Source organism: Athene noctua, chromosome 3, assembly GCF_965140245.1.
Source record: "Athene noctua chromosome 3, bAthNoc1.hap1.1, whole genome shotgun sequence".
Taxonomy (NCBI): Eukaryota; Metazoa; Chordata; class Aves; order Strigiformes; family Strigidae; genus Athene; species Athene noctua.
The window spans coordinates 5,551,959-5,572,144 of NC_134039.1; the positions used below are offsets into that span (position 1 = coordinate 5,551,959).

The window sequence follows — 20,186 nt, forward strand, 5'->3', positions numbered from 1 at the left end:
TCTGGCTAGTGAAGCTTCTGGCTCAGCTGAGCTGCTTCTGTATTCTCTGCTCAAGTTTCCAGAGAAGGAGGCCTTCTCTCTCACGCTGCCCACATGCTGTGTTTATTGATCCCAAGGAAAAAACTTCCAAACTCTTAAGATGACATTTGCTGTTGGAAGGGGCAGAGGCAAAAACTAGTAGTCTTGCTGTGCACAGGTAAGCTCTGAAGCCTTTATCCCCTGGCCCAAAGCTATCCTACTGCCTCAGGAGGAGCAGCGGGAATCAGCTGGGCATTGTAACACCATGCTTCTCTCGACTTGCTAGAAGCAATAGGTCAAGGATTAAAGAGGTTGGGAGTGCATCCCCACAGGGACAGCTGGACAAAGCAGGTCTTAAGAGAGCAGCTGAGGGAACTGGGGGGGTTCAGTCTGGAGAAGAGGAGGCTGAGGGGAGACCTCCTGGCCCTCTGCAACTCCCTGCCAGGAGGGGGCAGAGAGGGGGGATGAGTCTCTGGAGCCAAGGCCCCAGCGCCAGGCCCCGAGGGAATGGCCTCAAGCTGCCCAGGGCAGGGTCAGGCTGGCTCTGAGGAAGGATTTCTGTGCAGAAGGGGCTGTTGGGCCTTGGAATGGGCTGCCCAGGGCAGGGGGGAGTCCCCGGGATCCCTGGAGGGGTTGAAGAGTCGGGCTGAGCCAGCGCTGAGGGATCTGGTGTAGTTGAGAACAGTGTTAGGTTAATGGTTGGACTAGGTGATCTTTGAGGTCTTTTCCAACCAGGATGATTCTGTGAAAGCAGGGGAAAGTCTACCCAGAACGTTGAGGTGCAATGGGAGGCAGAAACACCACTGAATCTCTCTGAAGTGCCTTCTGTCTCACTGACTTCCATCTTGAGAACTAATATGTTTTATATTCTTTCTACATTATATATATATATATATATATATATATATAAAAATTTTGAATTTTCTATGCTGTTGTGTTTCCTCACCCTCTCTTCAGAAGTAGGCAAGCCCCATACTGGTGTCTCCATTGCCCCCCTCCCAATGCTCCACGCATGGGTGCTTGTAGGACGAAGTGGCCTGGTAGATTCTCCTCATTGTAGTTTCTGCGCATTTCCAAAGGGAGAATGAGATGGTTTTCAGCTGATCACATTTGCACAGCGAGAGTCGTGACATGGCAGCAACCTGCCAAACTGGAACTGCCTTAATATTCACCCTTACGCTGCCTGTGTGAGGTCGTTATTTTAGTGGAAGGACTCTGGCAGCAAATATGTCAGCGTGTCGTGGTTCTGATTCAGGTAGTGCCAAAACTGTCTTCAACAAAACAGGGGACGCAGGGGAGAGCTGGTCACTGATGCTGATTTTCTGGCTTGCTGCAGAATAAACCAGCCTGCAGCATGCACTATGCAGCATAAAATTCCCTGTGGATTTCCTGGAATGAAACATGCTTTGGCTGCATTTCTTCTCAGTTTCTAAAGGGCTTGAGCCTTCCTTGTCCGCTGAGAACTTCACTTCATAGGAGAATTTTGCATAGCAGAAGCCTGGATGCCTTCTGTCTTGTTTCAGTAGCTGGACAGAACAACTGAAACTGCTGCTGTTGTCTGATGTATTGCCAGGTGCCATGAAATGCTCTGTGAATAATAAAGAAATGTGGGAGAAATGGAGAAAAAAAATAATTTTTGTTGTTGTTTAGCCTGAGTTTTGATGCAATGCTGAGGTAAAAGGCAAAACTGTGGTATTTCCACTGGTGACACTTCCTTTTAGGTTTCAATATGTAAAGACCTGCTGATATCTTAAATTTTTTGGTTTTGCAGTCATATATCTATATTTGTATATGCTTTTCTATCAGATTGATAGTATAGGCTCTCAAGTCCACCTGGTCATTTTTTAAGACGACTTCTCCTGGTCGAAAATATTCCAAGTATTTTCATCTTTCAACCCCAAAAGAGGCAGGAGTTGGGTTCTAGGCTGCACTCCTTAATAAAACCTGAATATAAAACTACTCAGACTGCTGAGCTTAACTTTCTATTGGAAAGAAAAATAATTACAGTTATTTAATTAACCTTAAATCTGAGCCTGAACACAGCAGGTGATTTTTTTTTTTTCCACTCTGTTAGATCTGAGATCTAAAGTGTGAAATTTCATTTTAGCTCGCTGTCACAGGACTGCTAGACTTCTTAATGTGGTCACCACATTTTTCTGTTAAGCAGCATGCACGGTGCTACTGTATTAACTGAGCTCATCGAGAGGTTTCACTGACAACATACCAAGAGCTTCTCAGCTGATTAGTTTCCTCTGTCTTATAGGGAAGGTATTAGGACATTTAGACATTATGGAGGGATGGAGGAAAAGGAGTATTTGTTCTGTTACGGCTTGTAAAAGTTTACAATAGAGGTATTCTGTAGCTACTACCATGTATAAGATAGCTGTGGTCTTGATGACCCAAAAGTGGTTGTGACTCAAGGAAAAAAGCAGTTAACAGATTGTTGTGTCTAGAAATGGTTTTCTGTGCGTGTGTCTGTGTACATACACGAGTACACGCATACACATTACTAAAGAAACATCTTCACTAAAAGCCTGCATGCTTTGGGAAACCCAGACAGATTGAATGTTAGGGACTCTGAGGTCCTCAGAAACTGGAGAGGGTAAGCTTGTGTGCATTTGTATCCCTACAGCATTTTTTTTTTCCCTTTCTTTCTTTCTTGCAGCTACTGTTATTCAGTCAATTATTAACTAATTTGCTTTTGGTTTTAAGCTTAATATAAACAAAAGATATGTATGTATTCTGATAAATCTGCACAGGAGTACAAAGCTACTCATCTTTTCTATGTACAGCTTCCACTGGACGTAGCTGTAAAAAAAGTTATAACAATAGGAAGGTGGCATGGCTTAGGTAAGTGTTTGTATTTTAGAAACAGAGTCATTAAGGGGTCATCACTTTGACCACGTTCTTGGTATGTTGTACCCAGTTTCTTCTTCTGTGGCTTTCTGCATTTTTTTTTTTTTAGGTTTTGTTATGAAAACATATAAATGTAGTTCCATTTGATTTCATTAAGACTTTTAAATATTGTGCTTATGTATTTACATGGCAAGAGAGCTGGAAGAATTAGGGATAAAGGAGGAATCCCTCAGGAAGGTAGTATCTCTATCGTTACATGACATAGATTTGCTTACTAGATAATGCTCTACTTAGATCAGTATTGCTGCTGACTCAAAATCTTGAGTGAAAACCTTCTTTATGTCATGACAGTGCCTTTGTGAAGAACATGGTTGCTATAATCACATGAATATTTGCATTGCTACTATCAATCACTACATGTTTTTTCATTTGTTGCAGGAATGCAGGCAGTTTTAATACTTTTGGGTTTAGTTATCCAGTCTATCTTGGGGCCACGAAGGGATGGTTTTCCCTGAGTGCTTCAAGGTGTAATTCAGCAGGGAGGTAGCAGTCCTGCTGCTGCTGTCCTTCACAGCGGCTGTGCTGGTTGGACTATTCCAAAAGGAGGGCTTGAAAAAAAGCACCAAAACACTTCAGCTTCCTCCTACCTTCACATTGTATGCAGGTATTCTTAAACTGAATCAATCATGGAATCTTAGAATCATTTGGTTGGAAATTACCTTTAAGATCATCGAGTCCAGCCATTAACCTAACGCTGCCAAGGCCACCACTAAACTGTGTGCCTCATCTCCACGTCTTTGAAATACCTCCAGGGATGGTGACTCAACCCCTTCCCTGGGCAGCCTGTTCCAGTGCTTGACAACCCTTTTTGTGAATAAATTTTTCCTGATCTCCAATCTAAACCTTCCCTGGCACAACTTGAGGCCATTTCCTCTCGTCCTATCACTTGTTACTTGGGAGAACAGACTGACACTCACATCACTACAACCTCCTTTTAGGTAGTTGTAGAGGACAATAAGGTGTTCCCTGAGCCTCCTTTATCCAACCTAAACAACTCCACTTCCTCAGCCACAACTCATAGGACTTGGTCTCTAGATCCTTCATCACCTTCATGGCTCTTCTTTGGACGTGCTCCAGCACCTCAATGTCTTTCTTGTAGTGAGGGGCCCAAAGCTGAACACAGTATTTGAGGTGCGGCCTCACCGGTGCTGACTACAGAGGGACAATCACTTCATTAGTCCTGCTGACCACATTTCTGGTACAGCCAGGATGCCATTGGCCTTCTTGGCCACCTGGGCACACTGGCAGCTCACATTCATCTGGCTGTCAACCAACACCCCCAGGTCCTTTCCTACCAGTCAGCTTTCCAGTCACTCTTCCCCAGGCCTGTAGCATTGCTTGGGGTTGTTGTGACCCAAGTGCAGGACCTGACACTGAGCCTTCTTGATCTTCATACAGTTGCCCTTGGCCCATCAATCCAGCCTGTTCAGGATCCCTCTGTAGAGTCTTTCTACATTCAAGCGGATCAACACTCCTGCTCAATTTGGTGTCTCCATATCCAACTCTTCCCACAAATGCAAAAAATGATAGTGCTACTATTTTTGATGAGAGGCAAGAGCTAGTGCTGGAAAAGGACAGAAAATCTTTGAATACTGTGCTAAGATATGGTGGATGCTAATACAAAGCCATCAGCTGAGATCTCTAAAAGAAAACAAATGTTCAAGACAACCCTGATACCACAGAGAGATTCATAGACCTTTGATTTCATCACTGAGAAACCTCTATTTTGCAATGCTAAAATGCCGTGTGATTAGTGTGCAATGGGTATGGCAAGGGTTTTGATTTAGGAGTTTGGGAGATGAGTGCTGGTTGTAGAGATCCCAGTCACAACTAAAGAAGAAAGAGCAAAGTAATGATGGCTGTGAAGAGTGAACTGGTGGAAAGAGAAGGGGAAGGATCGCCTGCAGAAGTGCTCTGATGTAGGATGTCTGCATTTAATTATGCTGAGGTAGAGCAAAAACTCTCTTCTAGTCCTGATACATGCACAGCACCTAAGCTTTGATCCTCTACCCTGCTCAGTGGCTTTGCAACAACTAGCTCTAAGTGAGAGCTGCTAAAAAAAAAAAAAAAATGAGTGGGTACAGATGCTGACCTGTGTGATACAGAAAGGAGCCTGGAGAAGCTGATTTTCTGATGTCCCTGAGGGCTGCTGTTCTTACCAGTAGGCTAACTAAATAGAGGTGAGGTAGAATATATCCATATTTGAGTTATTGAGAAATATTTGTTCTTTAAAATCCCATACATAGGTATGCCCTTAGCACAATTGCCCTCTCTTAGGTCTAAAACACTTATAGGCTTGTTTTCATCAATTTTAGAGAGAATGTAGTGAGACTGTAAGAAACTAACAGGTTTCACTGAAAAATCAAGAGGCTCCTCCTGGTTTCTATCACATCAGTAGGCCTTCTGCCTCATTCATTCTCTTCTAGTTTGTAATGGTGGTCAAACAGTTTGGACTACTTAAGAGAGTTAGAAGATCAGTGAAGCTGTACGGGTAATGCTTAAGCAATGACCAAATCTTGAAATTCAAGCTTTTGCCCTACGTCTGGGTTTTGTTCTGTGGGCAGATCTTTAGCCCACAAGCCACAGCTCCCAGCAATTTCCAAAGGATCAGGAGCTCCTCTCTGCATGTCGGGTAATGTTCAGCAGTCCGCAGGATCCCGCTGTGCACACTGCTCGTTGTCTCAAGCTCTTGATGATGCTGTCACACTGCACTGCCTCTTTAGATTTAACTGCTATAAATTGGAATGGATTGCAAAACTGGTGTCGTTTTTCCAAGTCATGAAGGGTTTTCAGGAGCAATGAGTTTCTCCTTGCTTGTCGCTACTTGGGTATTCTGTTATGGAATTGAGTCGGTATGGCAATCAAAAAAATTATTTGAAATATATTAGCTGGAGGAAAGTGATTTAACCTTCAGACTGCTAGCAACAACATTTGTATTTGGTGTAAATTGCTTGGAGCAAAATCTCTTTTGTAAAGAGGATTATCATCTTGAGTTCAGTCTGGCTGCAAAAGTGCCCATCTTTGAATCACAGGATTTTATTTCTTTGAGCTGTATTAGCATCTATAGTGCCTGTACAAAGGATGGATTATGACCTTCCTTTTAATTCTGCAGCTAAGTGAGAGAAGGTTTATCTTTGCCAGTTTATCGTTGCTAGGTTGTTAGTGCTATTAAATAACTATGGAAGTTTAGCAAACCATAAGAATCTTTTACTTTGTCCCTAGATCAGCCATATTAACATCCTCTTTGCTTCATTTTCTCCCCTGCCTCTTCCCAAACATGTACTACGCAAATCTTTATGTGCCTAAAAACCTTTGAAAATATGTTATGTAACTTCAGTGCATCACTGTTGGTCCTATCTGTTTGATCACGTTAGCAGCACTGTTGTCAAAAGTGTTGTGCAGTGTTGAACTACAGCTCTTTTCCTTTCTGAGTCAGTGATATTTATTACTGAAAATACAGATTTTTTTTTTTTTTTTTTTAAATATAAAGGCTCAAATCTAATCAAATTCATGTTAGTCCCAACTCCCATTGCAGTGGGGCTACCCTGACTGTGAATTTGGCTCGGTAAATCAAATCAATGGAGCTAAGTGACATAAGCTTTCTCCTGGTGTTACCAAGAAGCCAGGAGTTAAGTCACTATGATGAAAAGCAAGTCACAACTTCAGCTATTGCTAGCGTGCATGCTGTGGGTCTCTGTGACTCTAAGGCCACAGCATGCTCTATTACTTCCAGATGCCCTGGGGCTAAAAATAATCTGTGAAATCTCTGGAGCAGAGCCTGGTGCTCAACAAAACCTTGACATCCATATAAAGCATCTCAAATGACAGAGCGTGCAGAACTAATGCACCTGCACACGCCTGAGATTTCACTGTGAATTGACAGATGCTGCTATATCCCATGTTTCTAGTGCCAGCACATAAATGAAGCATGTAGATGCCTATTGCATTTCCCTTTGTCTTTTTAATTTTTATTCTTTAAGCATGCAGTGGAGCATTCTGTTACTCCAGGAATCGGGTTAGAAAGTTGCTTTTGTTTCAGACTGGACTTTGCTCCATAGGAGGTGGTGTGCAGGTGTGGAATTTTTAACACTATTCCTGCCTCTTCATCCACGCACACGCTCTCCTTGGATTATACTGGTCTGCTTCAAACCATACAACTGTTGTATATGCATTAGCGTTGGAGAAAAACTGCTTGTTGTTCAGATATCCACCTCTACTGGCCACCAGAGTGAAAAGATCATGTTTCTGCTACAGTTATAGCCATGGGATTATTGACTCGCTGATGATTAACTAACAAGAAATGATATACAAATGCTTTCGGACAAAGAACATGCATTAGAAAGAATTGCTTTTACATATTGTAATTATGTGCATAGTTTGTGAAGTCTTTGTCACGCATCCTGGGGCAAAAACTAAAAAAGAAGGTAATTAAATGCCAAAACATTGTTCAGGCATCCCCAGTGTTCAGTCCATTCTAAACTCAGAAAATAATTAATAGGCTGAGGAAGCAAACTGATGAGATTGAAATACTTTGTGCACGCTTGATATTGCTCCTTCTGACCTCAGCTGTACAAGGTCCCTGAAGCGACAGAGGAATGTTTCTTTCTCTGCATGTCCCAGGTTAGTTATGACTCTTCCAGAATCCTGATTAAAGAAAGCTGGTTTACGTATGACTGGATATTTGTACCCAAGACTAAACAATTATATTCAGAAAGTGGCCAAAATTATTCTGTCTCAAAGGACTCTTACAGAGTGTAGCTTTGTTTCAAAAAATGTCATTTGTCATTAATTGTAAGTTTAGTTGAAGCTGGTTCATTATATTTAATAAGATGTCTAAAAGACTCATCTGCACAGCCTGACCCTCTTGTTTACAGAAATTACATCCTGAATAGCGTTGTGAAAATACACCAGACAGGAGGAAACTCATCAAAACCAGACTAAGTAGAAAGAGATGCCAGCAAGGCTGTTCATGAATCTAGATGTATATTTACAGACATATGGTCCTTTGCTCTTGCACTAAATATCTTTTTTTTTTCCTTTTTCTCCATTTTGTGCTATTGATTTGAAAAGGCAAATATCTCAATGGATAAGCTTCTGAAATGGCCACTGTCCTAGTTGAGTAGGGCGTGGAAATCTTGGTAGTGGTCCAAACCATAGTGAAATATTAACCTCCTCCAGTCTACCCATCCTTCATTGCTCGTGCTCCCTTTTGCCGTCTCCTGTTAACACCCTGCAGCCGTGGACCTGCTCTGGTCCGTGGCAGTAGCAGCAGTCAGTGAGGTTCAGATAGACATTTCTCTTCCGTGGCTATGGCTTTGATAGCAAACTCTCGGCGTTACACCACTGCAATCTGAATGCAGATTTGGCATCACTGAAATATGTGGAAGAGGAGGACAGTATATTAATTATTTTGTTAAATATCAACTCAGTTGTATCTGCTCTTGGTGGGGGAAAGCTCTTCTCTTCTCTTGAGGGTATGATGGTTTTCTTTATCAGGAGGAAAGTGTTATGTTGGTAGGATTCCCACCTTTCCCTTTGCTTGTCCTTCAGCATATGCCTCTGGCACAAGATCATGGTTTTGTGATGCAGCACTGTAGATTGTCCTCTATGTCTGATCCAGAGGAGACTGTTACAGGCGTCAGTAACAGAGCTTTACCATTAAAGCTGCTTGTATACTTGTGTCTGCAGAGATGCTCAGTGTGATTCCTGGCTGGCTGCCCAAAAGGTGGGTTTGGTGTTTTTTATTTTACACTACGGTTGGAGATGAGTCAGCATCAGTGAGATGTATACTGCTGCAAAGATGCTGTGTTCAGTAATTCGGATGGCATCAGTGATTACTTTTGTGCTTTGATTAGTGCCTGAACTGTCAGAGTTGCCTGCAATTAGTCACTTTGAATTGGGCTTCAAGAAGCCCTGGTGTGGAATTTTCCCCAACGTTCAGTGGCTTTCTCACCTCCAGTCAGTTTTGGGAGAGACAGGAACCTCGGGTTCTGAAATAATCTTTCTTCACCTCCATAAGGGTCAACTCACTGCAACTGCTGACCATGGTTTAGACTTTAAATATTTTTCTCCTACCAGACACTTAATCCCTTGCATCTTAATTGGCTAGGAAATAGTTAATGCTCAGTATTGACCGTTTATTCCTTAAAATGAAAAGCAAAGTATAAGCTTCTGCAGGAAACAATTTTTATTTCATTCGACTGAGTGTAAAAAGTCAAAAAGGAATGCATATAGTTCTTTGTATTTTGAAGTAGACATCCAAGGAGTTAGGTCAGCAGGCATTACTGGGATCACACTCTTTGACCTTAGAAATCCTCTTGTTCCTTAAAATCTCCGTAACTTCTTCAGTACTTTCTTTACAAAGGCCAAGCAAAATCCATTTAAAAAAAAAAAAAAAAAAAAAGAGAAGAATAAATTCTGTTATAAAATCACACTCTTAAAAATATAAAACCCAAAGATGATTCTGAAAAAATCAAAAAAGTGAGTATACCCTCACTAAGTTGAAAGAAAATATCTTATCAATCCTAGATAAAAACTGATGTCTACTTTGGAGCTTGGAACCTAGTAAAAGCCTCTTTAAATTTGCTTGGGCAGTGGAGATTCAGGGATGTGCCTGAACATAGCAGATTGCAGCATCGTGGCTTTTGGATCATGACCTCAAAACATCAGTTTATTTGTGCATGTTAAACAAATACAGAGATTTTCTTTGCTGAAAACTAGCATGGCATCAGATGGACACAAGATTATTGTATTTTCTTACAGAGCTAGTTTAGGAAAGGAGGAAAAAAAAAAAAAAGACTGCAAGAAGACACAAATTTGGTCTCATAATAAGCAAACCCAATCTCATTCCTGGTGACTTTTCATTGTGGATGAGGCCCTGAGCAACATGATCCAACTCTGAACCTGGCCCTTCGAACTATATGCTGCCTGACTTGAACTGGTTTATTATAGAAAACAGAAGGGATGTGGTTTTTCTTACCCTTTCTTTTAACCCTATAGGGTTAAGCCAATACCCAAGAGAAACAGCAGATTGCCTTAGAAGTTCAGTTTTCTGTGGCTGTGTTTGGTGTTTCCATTGTCATCAGATTAGAATGATTTGAAGTTTTCCTGACTTTTTGGGATCAAACATTCAAAATAGCCTCACACTACATGGGGGAAAACTGGCAGTTACGCGTGTGCAGTCCCTACCAGAAATATTTAATGAAACCTGGCTGCACAGCTAATTTTAGGGGCACTTCAAAATAGTGTTTGGGTTGGTTGTTTTTTTTTAATTTGTATTATTTTTATTGTTATATTATTTTACTTTTTTTTTTTTTTTTACAAGTCTAGTAGGCATCCAACATCTGGCCAAAACAAATGAAGACCCATTTGGATAACTCAGAGAACCCAAATAAAGCAACATAAGAAATTGATGTCCACATTCCAAAACCTTAACAGCTATTTTTGCAGTAATCTACAGCTGTAATGCAAAGCACTACTGTTTAGTGATGCACGTTGGAAATGTTCTGTACTATTGGAGGAGAGTAATTCCTGTTAAACACTGTGGTAATTTCCATGATGGAAAGTACTATAATTTATAAATGTACCATTTTTCTAGCAGAGTGTTAGGTGAGGTTAGGTAGATACAATCTTCTGAATACAAATTCAAAGCAAGTATCCAGTGACTGGAAGTTGTCTTATATTTCATCTTTTCATTTCTTTATGTTCAGTATAATTTGATGGCCTCTAAGGACTTCTCCCATTAATTTTTCTGCTTTGCAGGGCATGTGTTGTACCAAATTTCTGAAGTCTTTTGTAACCTCCATCTTCATCTGGCTAAACTAATGCCTACTTTTGGACTCGCACACCCTTTCACACACTGCCAGGTTCTGTTTTCCGGTACCACTCATCTTTTCTGAACCTGAATGAGATGTGACATTTTATTATAAATAAGTTAATTATCTAATAGTTTAACCTGTTTAACTTCCCAAGTGGCCAGCTCTTTGATAAGAACAGGTTTTTAATAGGCCTAGACAAGCCTGTTACAGCCATTTAAATTGTGATCTAGGACATATGTGAAAGTAGGCTAATACCCAAATTAACTGAGCCAGAATACCCACAGCTATTAATTTATAAAATAGTGTCCTTCAGAAGTTATTCTGCTTGACCCACTTTCTAAATTGGACGGCACACCTGATGATTCACTCCAGATAAAGAAATTTGGGGATTTCCATGTGTTTGTTGCTATGTACTGCAGTCCCAGGCAGCACTGGGAAAGAACAGTATTTTCTTGGGCTTGAGTCTCTCATTGATGTGTCTGGGCTATAGTCTGTTAGCAATATACATTCAACGTTTCCATGTGGCTGTACAGTGATTGTGGGAACTGGTAAATTGGTAGAAATGAAAAGTCTGGGTGGATGCATCAGCTGTAGACCCAGATAACAACAGCACATGAACACCAACTGTGGATTGTTTTTCACTGTTGTGAGTGATAACCCAGCTAAACACATTCTGGAGTGTTGCAGTGACCACAGTACACCTTGTAAGGAATGATCTGTGGTGTCACATAGCTGGTGGTCAGTTTTCTGGGGTAAGATACCTTGCTACATCCTGAGAAAGGCATGGGCTGTAGGGCAAGCCGTATTTCTCTCATGGTCCCCTGTGGTGAAGGTCCCATGTAACCGGGATTCTTACAGTGCTTAAACTCTTTGTTATTGTTCATTTGTGCCGGTCAAAGCCAAGGACTAGGCTAAAGCCAAGGACAAGGATATAAGAAGTTCCTATATGAAGGCTTGCAGTTTTTGTTCTAAGTTAGGCTACTTCACTGTCCCTGAAATGCAAAAGGGTTGGTGAGAACAGGGAGTCTTGGAAGACTGCAAAAAATGTGCAAATGCTGCATGTATTTGCATTTTATTAGCATGCAGTTGACTCATTTCATGTTGAGAAACTTGAAATGGCCAACAGTGTTTCTGAAGCTTCTGCAGAGGAAAAAAGTTTTTCTGGGGTATCTGAAGATCATTGTCCTGGTTCTTGAATACTTAATTGACAGCATTCTGCTGTTCTTACTTCTTTTTGTTTCAAATTTAGTTGTCTTTTTCCAAAGCGTTTATTTATATTTTCCCTAAGCCTTTCCCTTGGAATGTAAGTGGTTTGTGCATGCTGTGATCTGCTGCACTTCAAAGATAGGAGGGGGTTTTTCTCCTTCCATTACTCTAATAGAGAGAGGGGCTGTTCTAAGAGGATTCAGTCCAGCCTTGTTTGTCATTTAATCAACTTAGAGTTCAAATTGGAATGGCTGGGGACATGTAGGCCTGAAACCATTATATCTAATTAAAATACTTAACTGGGACACTTCATGTGGGATCCTGGTCATGTCAGCCCCCTTACATAGTCAGTAGATCTCCAAAGGGCAGTTCAAACAACCTGTAAACTCTTCAGAGAAAAGATATGACCTCTATGCTCCTTAGAGTTAAGTGGGATGAATTTTGGCCTTAACAGCCAATAATGGGTGATGACCTACACACGGGAGCATGGTATGCAGTCCTGCAGAGCAATGTTGTTGCACTGTGTCCTCCATGAAGAAGAGCATTCTTCATGGTTTTATTCCAAGCCAGGAGAATAGGAAGAGATTGCGAACATTGCTGAGTGATGGCTGACAAGAAATGCAACAGCTTGGCCCAGTGGGATTAACGTGGAAAACGCAGCAGTTGTACCTGCAGTGTTTGTGAGATCTGTTTTCTACTTTGCCTTGTAGGCACCTTCATGGCTGCCGCTTCACAGTGTAGGAGATAAATGCTATTCAACATGGCAGTGAGCATCCACTGCCAGGACTCTTGGGCAACACGAGTTATGTTCTAAGCTGCGACTGCTGAGTGCAGCTATGGTGTAATGCAGAGGATAAGACCGAGCTTGATGTTTTTAAGCTTCTCCGATTAACCTTTTTAATTTTTGTGGTTTATTTTCATAATAAAGGCTTTTTTAAAAAAAATCATCTTTAAAATTGTCAGTGACTGAACTAATATGAGCTGCCATAGTTGATAGGAAATGTTATCTCGGACTCAGTAACTCTGAAATAACTGGTCTGTGTCTTGACTCAAAAGCCCTTAAAGCTTTATTTCTGCATCTTCTCAGGTACCTCCTGCAGAAAGTTAGAGGAAGGACAGAAGAAGAAAGCACCATGTCTTCAGTCTCAGCTTATTACAATGGAAAGAACGTACTTATCACAGGAGCTACTGGTTTCATGGGCAAAGTACTGGTGGAAAAGCTTCTGCGTTCCAGCCCTGAAGTGAAAGCAGTTTATATACTTGTCAGGCCAAAGGCTGGACAGTCAATGCAAGAGAGAGTGGCCAACATGTTGAAATGCAAGGTAAGTTCCTATATTTTATTCTAGAGTCTAATCTTAAATCCATTTAGGTGAGTGAAGCAAAGGACATAATTAATGAAAAATAAAATACTGCCTTCTGCTATAACCATTGTATATTTTTGTTATGGCTAAAACAAACAAAAAATGTGAGTGAATGAACCTGGATCTGTTTGATTTTGGTAGGTGATACAGCATTTTACACCGTGGTAAAGTAATTGTTTATCTTTCTTTTTGGATTGCTGTTTGTTAAGGACAATTTTTTTCAAAAGCACGTTGCCTTAGCAAATTTCCTTTTAGCAAGAGTGACGTTTTGCTTTCGTGAACTTTTTTTCCTTCCCCCACTATGAAAACTTAATATTCAAGCATTAGCATTCAAAAACGGTGTGAACCCATCACACCCTGCCCCTTGCCCTTATTGGGGCACTTAATTCATTCCATAAGGCAAAGCCTGGTGGCCACGTATAGCTGCAGTGCACTGGGGCATCTGCCACGGTCTGATGTCTGTTCCAGTTTAACTGCTTGCAGCACAACACAAAGGCTAAGACGAACCTGTGACTTAAAGAAGAGACCTGCACGACCTCCACCCATGTGGCGTGTTTCTATTGAGCTTTTAGCTTGCTGCCCCGGTGAGGAAATCCAGATCTCTAGTGTCAAGAAGGATGTCAAAGCTCTTTTCTGCATTTAATGTAAAGGTTTGTAAGGAGAAGCTGCTAGACCAGTTATCTACACTGGACTTGGCCCGAAGACCTCAAGGTCCTCAGGAGCTTAGGCCAGTGGTGAGGTCATGAACCTGCTCAGATTCCTCCAGCTGTGTTAAGTGCCAGAGTTCAAGCTAACGCTTGTTGCTAGTGTGAATTTGTACACGTCTGATGTGAAATGAAGGGAAGGGACAGATCTGGCCCTAGTAGGCAAGGAATTGCTTGGAATTAATCTGAGAAATGTCAACATATCTTTAGAGTATTGGTCTAAAACTTTGAACAAGACTTGACTGGAAATGTAATTCTACTGCAGTTAGAATTAAGATAGGTCTATAGATAACTGATCTGACTTAGAGACAAGTAGGTCTGGGAGAAGACATGCGTTTTTCCTCTTAATGTTTTGAGGCAACAAGCTAGAAAAATTTTAACTGTGTTCAACAATACAGTTGTGGTTTTGGTGTGTTTTTTGGCGTGTTTTCAACAGAGGGCAGGTTATTTTCATGTTCAGGAAAATTTGTGAGCAATATAAAAGGAAACCACTGCCTTTGTTGCTTTTTGCAAGTCTGTTAAGTGCACAATTTTTCATTACTTTTCCTTTCAATTAACACTTCAGCTGTTTCTACAGCTTTCAGCTGAAGACTGTGGGTAATGGTTTTCACCATCAAACCACAGAATCCCAAATGTCGTGTGCTTGCATGGGGTATTGCCTTTTTAAAAAAAAAAAAAAAAATAAAATTTTTTAAAAAAATTACAAATGTAGCTATTTTTTGGGACTTCTATAGGCTTTGTTTGCATTTTATATGTAAATACTACTGGCTTATCTCTTCAGTGGGCCAGGATAGCTTGGTGGTGTTGTTAGCTATAGGTGAGGTTCCCTAGTAGCTGTTTTATCATTGCAGCTGTACTAAATGTAGCCTTTTTTTTTTTTCCTAGCATGTGTCAGCAGTTTTAGACATGCCAACAGCAAACAGGACTTGATAACCTCTCCTTGAACCTTTGACAGCCTTCTTCAGTGTGTTTCAAATGAACAAAAGAAGTCTCCAAATAAGGTTACAGCAGCCTTGAAAAGAAAAAAAAAGTATAGGGGTATGATCACAACTCATTGAGGTCCCTTCAAGGAAGAAGGTGCCTTTTTGATGCTGTTATTTTTTAAAAAAAGCAAAAATACTTCCCTAAGGCAGAAACCCAACTCTTCAAAGGTTATTTACATGGGACAATGTTGACAGCCTTTGGGGTTTTTTTTCCAGAAGTGAAACTGTTCATTCCAGTAACTGTTGATTTCAGGGTAGATGAAGAGGGAAAGAAACATTATTAACATTTTTGCAAACTGTGTCCAGTTGTAAATTTGCTGGATGTCTTTAAGCCACATAATCAGTCACTCACAAACAAGTGAGAGACTATACTTTCATTTACAGTTGTGGCTTGCATTCTCCAGTTTGGGAAACCCCTGAGCTATAAAACAAATAAAAATGCAGCAAAAGCTTATTCCAAGTCTCCAGGCAACATTTGCATTTGGCATTCTTGATCATAATCTCTGACGAAAGATGCGTATATTTGAATAAGCACAGGAAAATTCAGAATAAAATCCCTTCCTTATGTGTGCATACGTAATTTCTAATCTCTACTGCATAATTATTCTTTTCCCCCACAAACCGTTGGATTTAATGCAATACAGTATTTGTATCTATTTTTAGGAGAAAATACATTATTTCTACTTTCATATTCTACCCAGTGTAATCTTCTCTACTGACCCGATCACACATTCACTTTGAAAGTAACTCTTTCTTCTTTTACATTGTGCCTTGACCCAGTGTTATCATCTGGAATTTCTCATTTTCATATCCAGAAGTTTTCCAGGAACCAGAGGAATAGAGAAAAACAGTTTGACAGCTTCCAAATATTCTAAACAAATAGGTAAAAATAGTATTTGGGATGAAATAAGATGAAAGCAGAGAAGTAGATTGACAGGAATTAGTTGCACTCATAATGCTTAGGTTCTTCAGGTAAAGTCCTCTGGGGACTCATGATTTTTGGTAGTACTTAATATTTTGAAAGAAATTTTTGCCTCTCATTTTTGATCTCGCTTCATATATCTCGGTGAAATTTCTGTGTTTTCTATCATTATATTTACAGGGGTTAAACTTTAAGGTGACACATTTGTGAACTGTCTTGTTCACAGTGTGTTCACATGAATTTTCTGGAAGATGACTCCCGTTAAATAAAAAAAAAAAGCAATTGTAAGTCACAAAAGGGTGTTGAAGTGTGAAGGGACAAAGTGCCTTAGTTTGTGCTTTTAAAGCGTTTCTTATCTGGAATTTTTCGAATGCTGAATCCAACATGAAGTGTAAAAATATAAAAAAATAATTTGGGCATAAATCTGAATTCTTCCTCTGTATTCTGGAGTAGCCGAACAGATGGCGATAATGTTGGTTTTCCTCAGAACTTGTAAAATTAGTTTTACACGAAGATGTGTCATTACACTAATATGAAACATATAAGGAACAGATACTCAATTATCTCAGCATCAACTCCAAAATGAACATGTGCATTGAGGACTGTGTGGCGCACGGTGACCTTGCCTACTTATGAAAGGAGATGTTCTATTTTTCCAGCAGCAGGTCCCTAAGGGAATCAAGCTATTACCCCATGCTTAATGAAATGCCATGTCTGCATGGCACAGAGTGCAGCTCTTACACAAAAATCCACATCTCAGTATTGGCTTCAGCCTGGATGTGTCCACAGATGTGGATCACCGGGCAAAGCTTCACAGTGCTCTTTACTCATTAGTTGATGTGGAGGTGTGTCTTTATCAAAGGTATGGAATTGTTTCAAGGAGTGTTTTTTGTTGTTTGATCCCGGCGTGCGCAGAAATAGGCAGGAATGCTTGAAGGGGTTGTCTCAGATTCCCTGGGGAGCAGTTACTGGGCTAAGGCTGAGTCACGCGCTGTAGCTTTCACGTTGTCCCTGGGAGAGCAGAGCTTTTTCCATGCCCTGCGTGCAGTGCAGCGAGGCTGCTTGCTGCTGCCAAGCTGTTCCTCAGATCTGTTTGTTCAGTGCTTCTAATTAGAAAGATCAGTCAAAGTGGGGAGTGGAAAAGACTCTTGTTAATGTCTCTGATAATTCAGAGAGAAAATAGGGAGACTGCTGAAAATGGGGAGCAGATAGTGCTGGGTGTGACCAGAAATACTGTAAAATGATACTGTTTTTTCGTATCGTCCAACCACAGGGAACCCTTATGTTTAACCCTTGTAGTTACAGTGGCTGGTACAGACCACCTTCTCTGCCCTGCAAAGCTTTGTCTAGAACCACACATTACAATAGGACTGACCACCAAAACCAGCAGAAGCCCAGTGTTACACACCTTTGCCTGTTCAGTATTTCCTCGTCAAGTGTGCTATGTTTATCTTCAAATATACAGCAAGACCCTCTGTTAGCCCTATAAATTTTACCAAATCATGCCAGATTTCTCTTTCTCCACCTCCCTTGACTATTCCTCTCTACACTCCCTCGCTCATGCATCTTGCTCATCACCATAAGCAGTAAAGGTTCTCCATGCCAAACCAGTGCAGCATCACTCCCTCTGGGACAGCATCCCCTAAATCTCCTGTGACCACCGCAGTGGTGCATAGATCAGTACCTGCATCAGAGTAATGAGGTTTTCTGGTTGATAGAATGGGATCCCACTTGCTCAGTAAGAGGTCTGGAAACTGCTAATTGGAGTGAAACAGAGCTGAAGATGTTTTCTGTTTTATTATTTCTATAGATTTGCCTTGCTTGTGTCAGTAGGCTATCAGAAAAACTCCTATTTGTGTACCAAACGAACAAATCTGTCATTTTAACAAAAACTTATTTCTTACTTGACCCTGTGATTTGTAAACCATGTGGTAGAGAGGAGCTAAATCTCAAGGGTGATAACAAAACTGACACGAATGAAGGCCAGGGTCTCGAACCCTTCTGTTCCTCTTTCCTAAGCTAACACCATCTGTTGCCTTGTTCCATTTCGTTTCTCTGTCTTCTCCAATTTGTGTTTCTGCTTGAAGAAGGCTGGTAAGGTTTTGCTTTATACATTAGCAGCTAACAGCCTGCTTCCAACAGCACAAGGAAGGGCCAGCAAGATAACCTTTCGCACCGGACAAACAAGAAGCCACCATTAGTCCTGAGCTCAAGACTCACACATCCCTGGTGTCACTTTCTGGTTTTGGATGTTTGCAACCATGCTGCTGCTCCTTGGCTCTAGGCTCTGCTGGAACATGGGCATCTGGAACAAGCGAAGTGCAGTGTCATTGCCTTTGCTGGGTGCTGCAGCCTTGTATGGTGACAGCTCCTCCTCATTTGATGGACACCCAACCCGTGTCATGACTCAGGGTGTAGAATGTCACCCATCAGCTTTCAGTTAAATTGGGAGATCTGGCAGCCCTACCTGGACTTTCATCTATTCTGCATGCAAAGCCAAGCCTGCCAGGAGGCTCAATGAGAATCTGAGAAGCACAGAGGCCCATCTTATCAATTAGCTTCAGCAGAACTTGGTTTCCTACCTCTCCTTTCTCCTTTGCGCTTGCAAAGCTGTCAGCACAGACTGCATTCTGCAGAAATGCTGGAAGTGCACCCAGGTGGAAATGCCAGGGTTTTTTAAATTTTTTTCAAATGCATACTCAGATGTCAGAGGAGAGACCATGACAAGAGGAAGGAGGAAGAAAGGTGGTAGCTGAAATTGTGTCCTCTCATGCATCAGTCAGATAAAATCAGCCTGCAGTCCGCTGAGGAAGAATGGCTTCGTGTGACTGAGGCAACTCTGAGAGAAAATAGGCTCATCACACAGTTTCATAGTCATAATGCTGTTCCCTTCACTACTTAGCATACATGGATGCTTCACAGTAATTTAGGATTTCTCCACACATTGCCTAAGTTAATCAGGGATGCATTCAGAAACTATTTAGAACAACCCTATATCTTCTTTGCTGTATGTGTTTTGTTACACTTATGTGACTAATGACAGTATTAGAAAGAATATTAACTACACTTTTCTGTAGATAATGGGGTTTTTTTGCTAAAAATTTCCAGTGTGTCTGGTGAGTCTGATTCATCTCAGTGCCCTTTTGCAGACTGATTCCCTTTCGGATACTTTAATTTAGAAATGTTAAAAATGAAGCACCTCAGATGAACAGTCAATTTGACGAAACTTGCATGTTTGAAAATGCATTGCTGTGTCCGTGCTCCTTTTTTTTAGAACCACAAACTTGTTCGGTAAAGTTCTATGTACATACAAAAGCAGGCATGGAAAAAAATATGGGGAGGTATCTATACCCCATTTTTGAAAGATGAGCCCTCATTTTTTTAATGAAGCTGTAGAGAAAATGTGGGTGACAGGATTGTGACACAAATTAACCATCCAGGGACTGAGGGAGGAAGCAGTTAAATAATGAGTTGGTGATACTGCTAAAGAAAGGATTTATGTTTTGGTTATGAGAAGTTACAATGAACATCAAGACATCCAAAAGGAGAGACATCAGCTAAGTTCAAAGATGGCAGAGAAAAGGAAAAGTGGGTCAGAAACAGTAGAATAATGGGATAAGTTTATGACGTAATGGAGGCACCAGCGGAAATCTTAGTAATGGAGAAAACCCAGTACAGATGCAGAAGATAAAAGGACTAATAAAAAAAACGCAGTAATATGAAAACTTAGGGAGAGATCCTGAAGAAACAATTAGAGAAAAGAAGACGGCGCATCTGCAGAGGCTATCAGGGATAACATTTGGAGAAAAAAGAGTCTGTAGAAAGCATCAGAAGGAAAGTGTGAGGAGTAGGGCTATCATTGGTGAAAGTCAGGGCAATGGTCTGGAAGAGAATAGGCTTGAGGAGCTAGGTGGAAGAAAGCTTAATGGAGGACTAGAAATGGATATTGGTAGGGAGGAGGGAGAAGAGGAAACCTTGTTTCCTGGTATTGATATCTGATAAATTTTTATTAGTCATGTTTTGGCCTTCAGGACCCGTACCTATGCAAGCACAGGTCTTTGTCCAAAAAGTCTTTCAGTCTGAATCAGAAGCCTGGTAAGGTCGTGAGCAGAAAGGAGAGAAGTAGTTTAGGGTGACTGGAGGTCCCATGAGAATGAATGGATGCCATGACTTTTGTATTATAGAAAGGACTATGCGTGATTGAAAGCCAAACTCCTTGTACCTTGTCATATAACCCTGTTGAATTCCTCCTATATCAA

General features: G+C 41.0%; 1 protein-coding gene across 5 annotated transcripts in view; it reads left to right on the forward strand.

Annotated features, from left to right (window-relative positions):
- FAR2 (fatty acyl-CoA reductase 2) overlaps window positions 1-20,186 on the forward strand; it is a 154,272-nt gene that overhangs the window by 55,160 nt on the left and 78,926 nt on the right. For all 5 annotated transcript variants that reach the window (XM_074901816.1, XM_074901815.1, XM_074901818.1 and 2 more), the window contains exon 2: window positions 13,045-13,279. In XM_074901816.1, coding sequence (XP_074757917.1) covers window positions 13,091-13,279 — 189 coding nt within the window. In that variant the 5' untranslated portion in view covers window positions 13,045-13,090. The remainder of the gene's footprint in view (window positions 1-13,044; window positions 13,280-20,186) is intronic.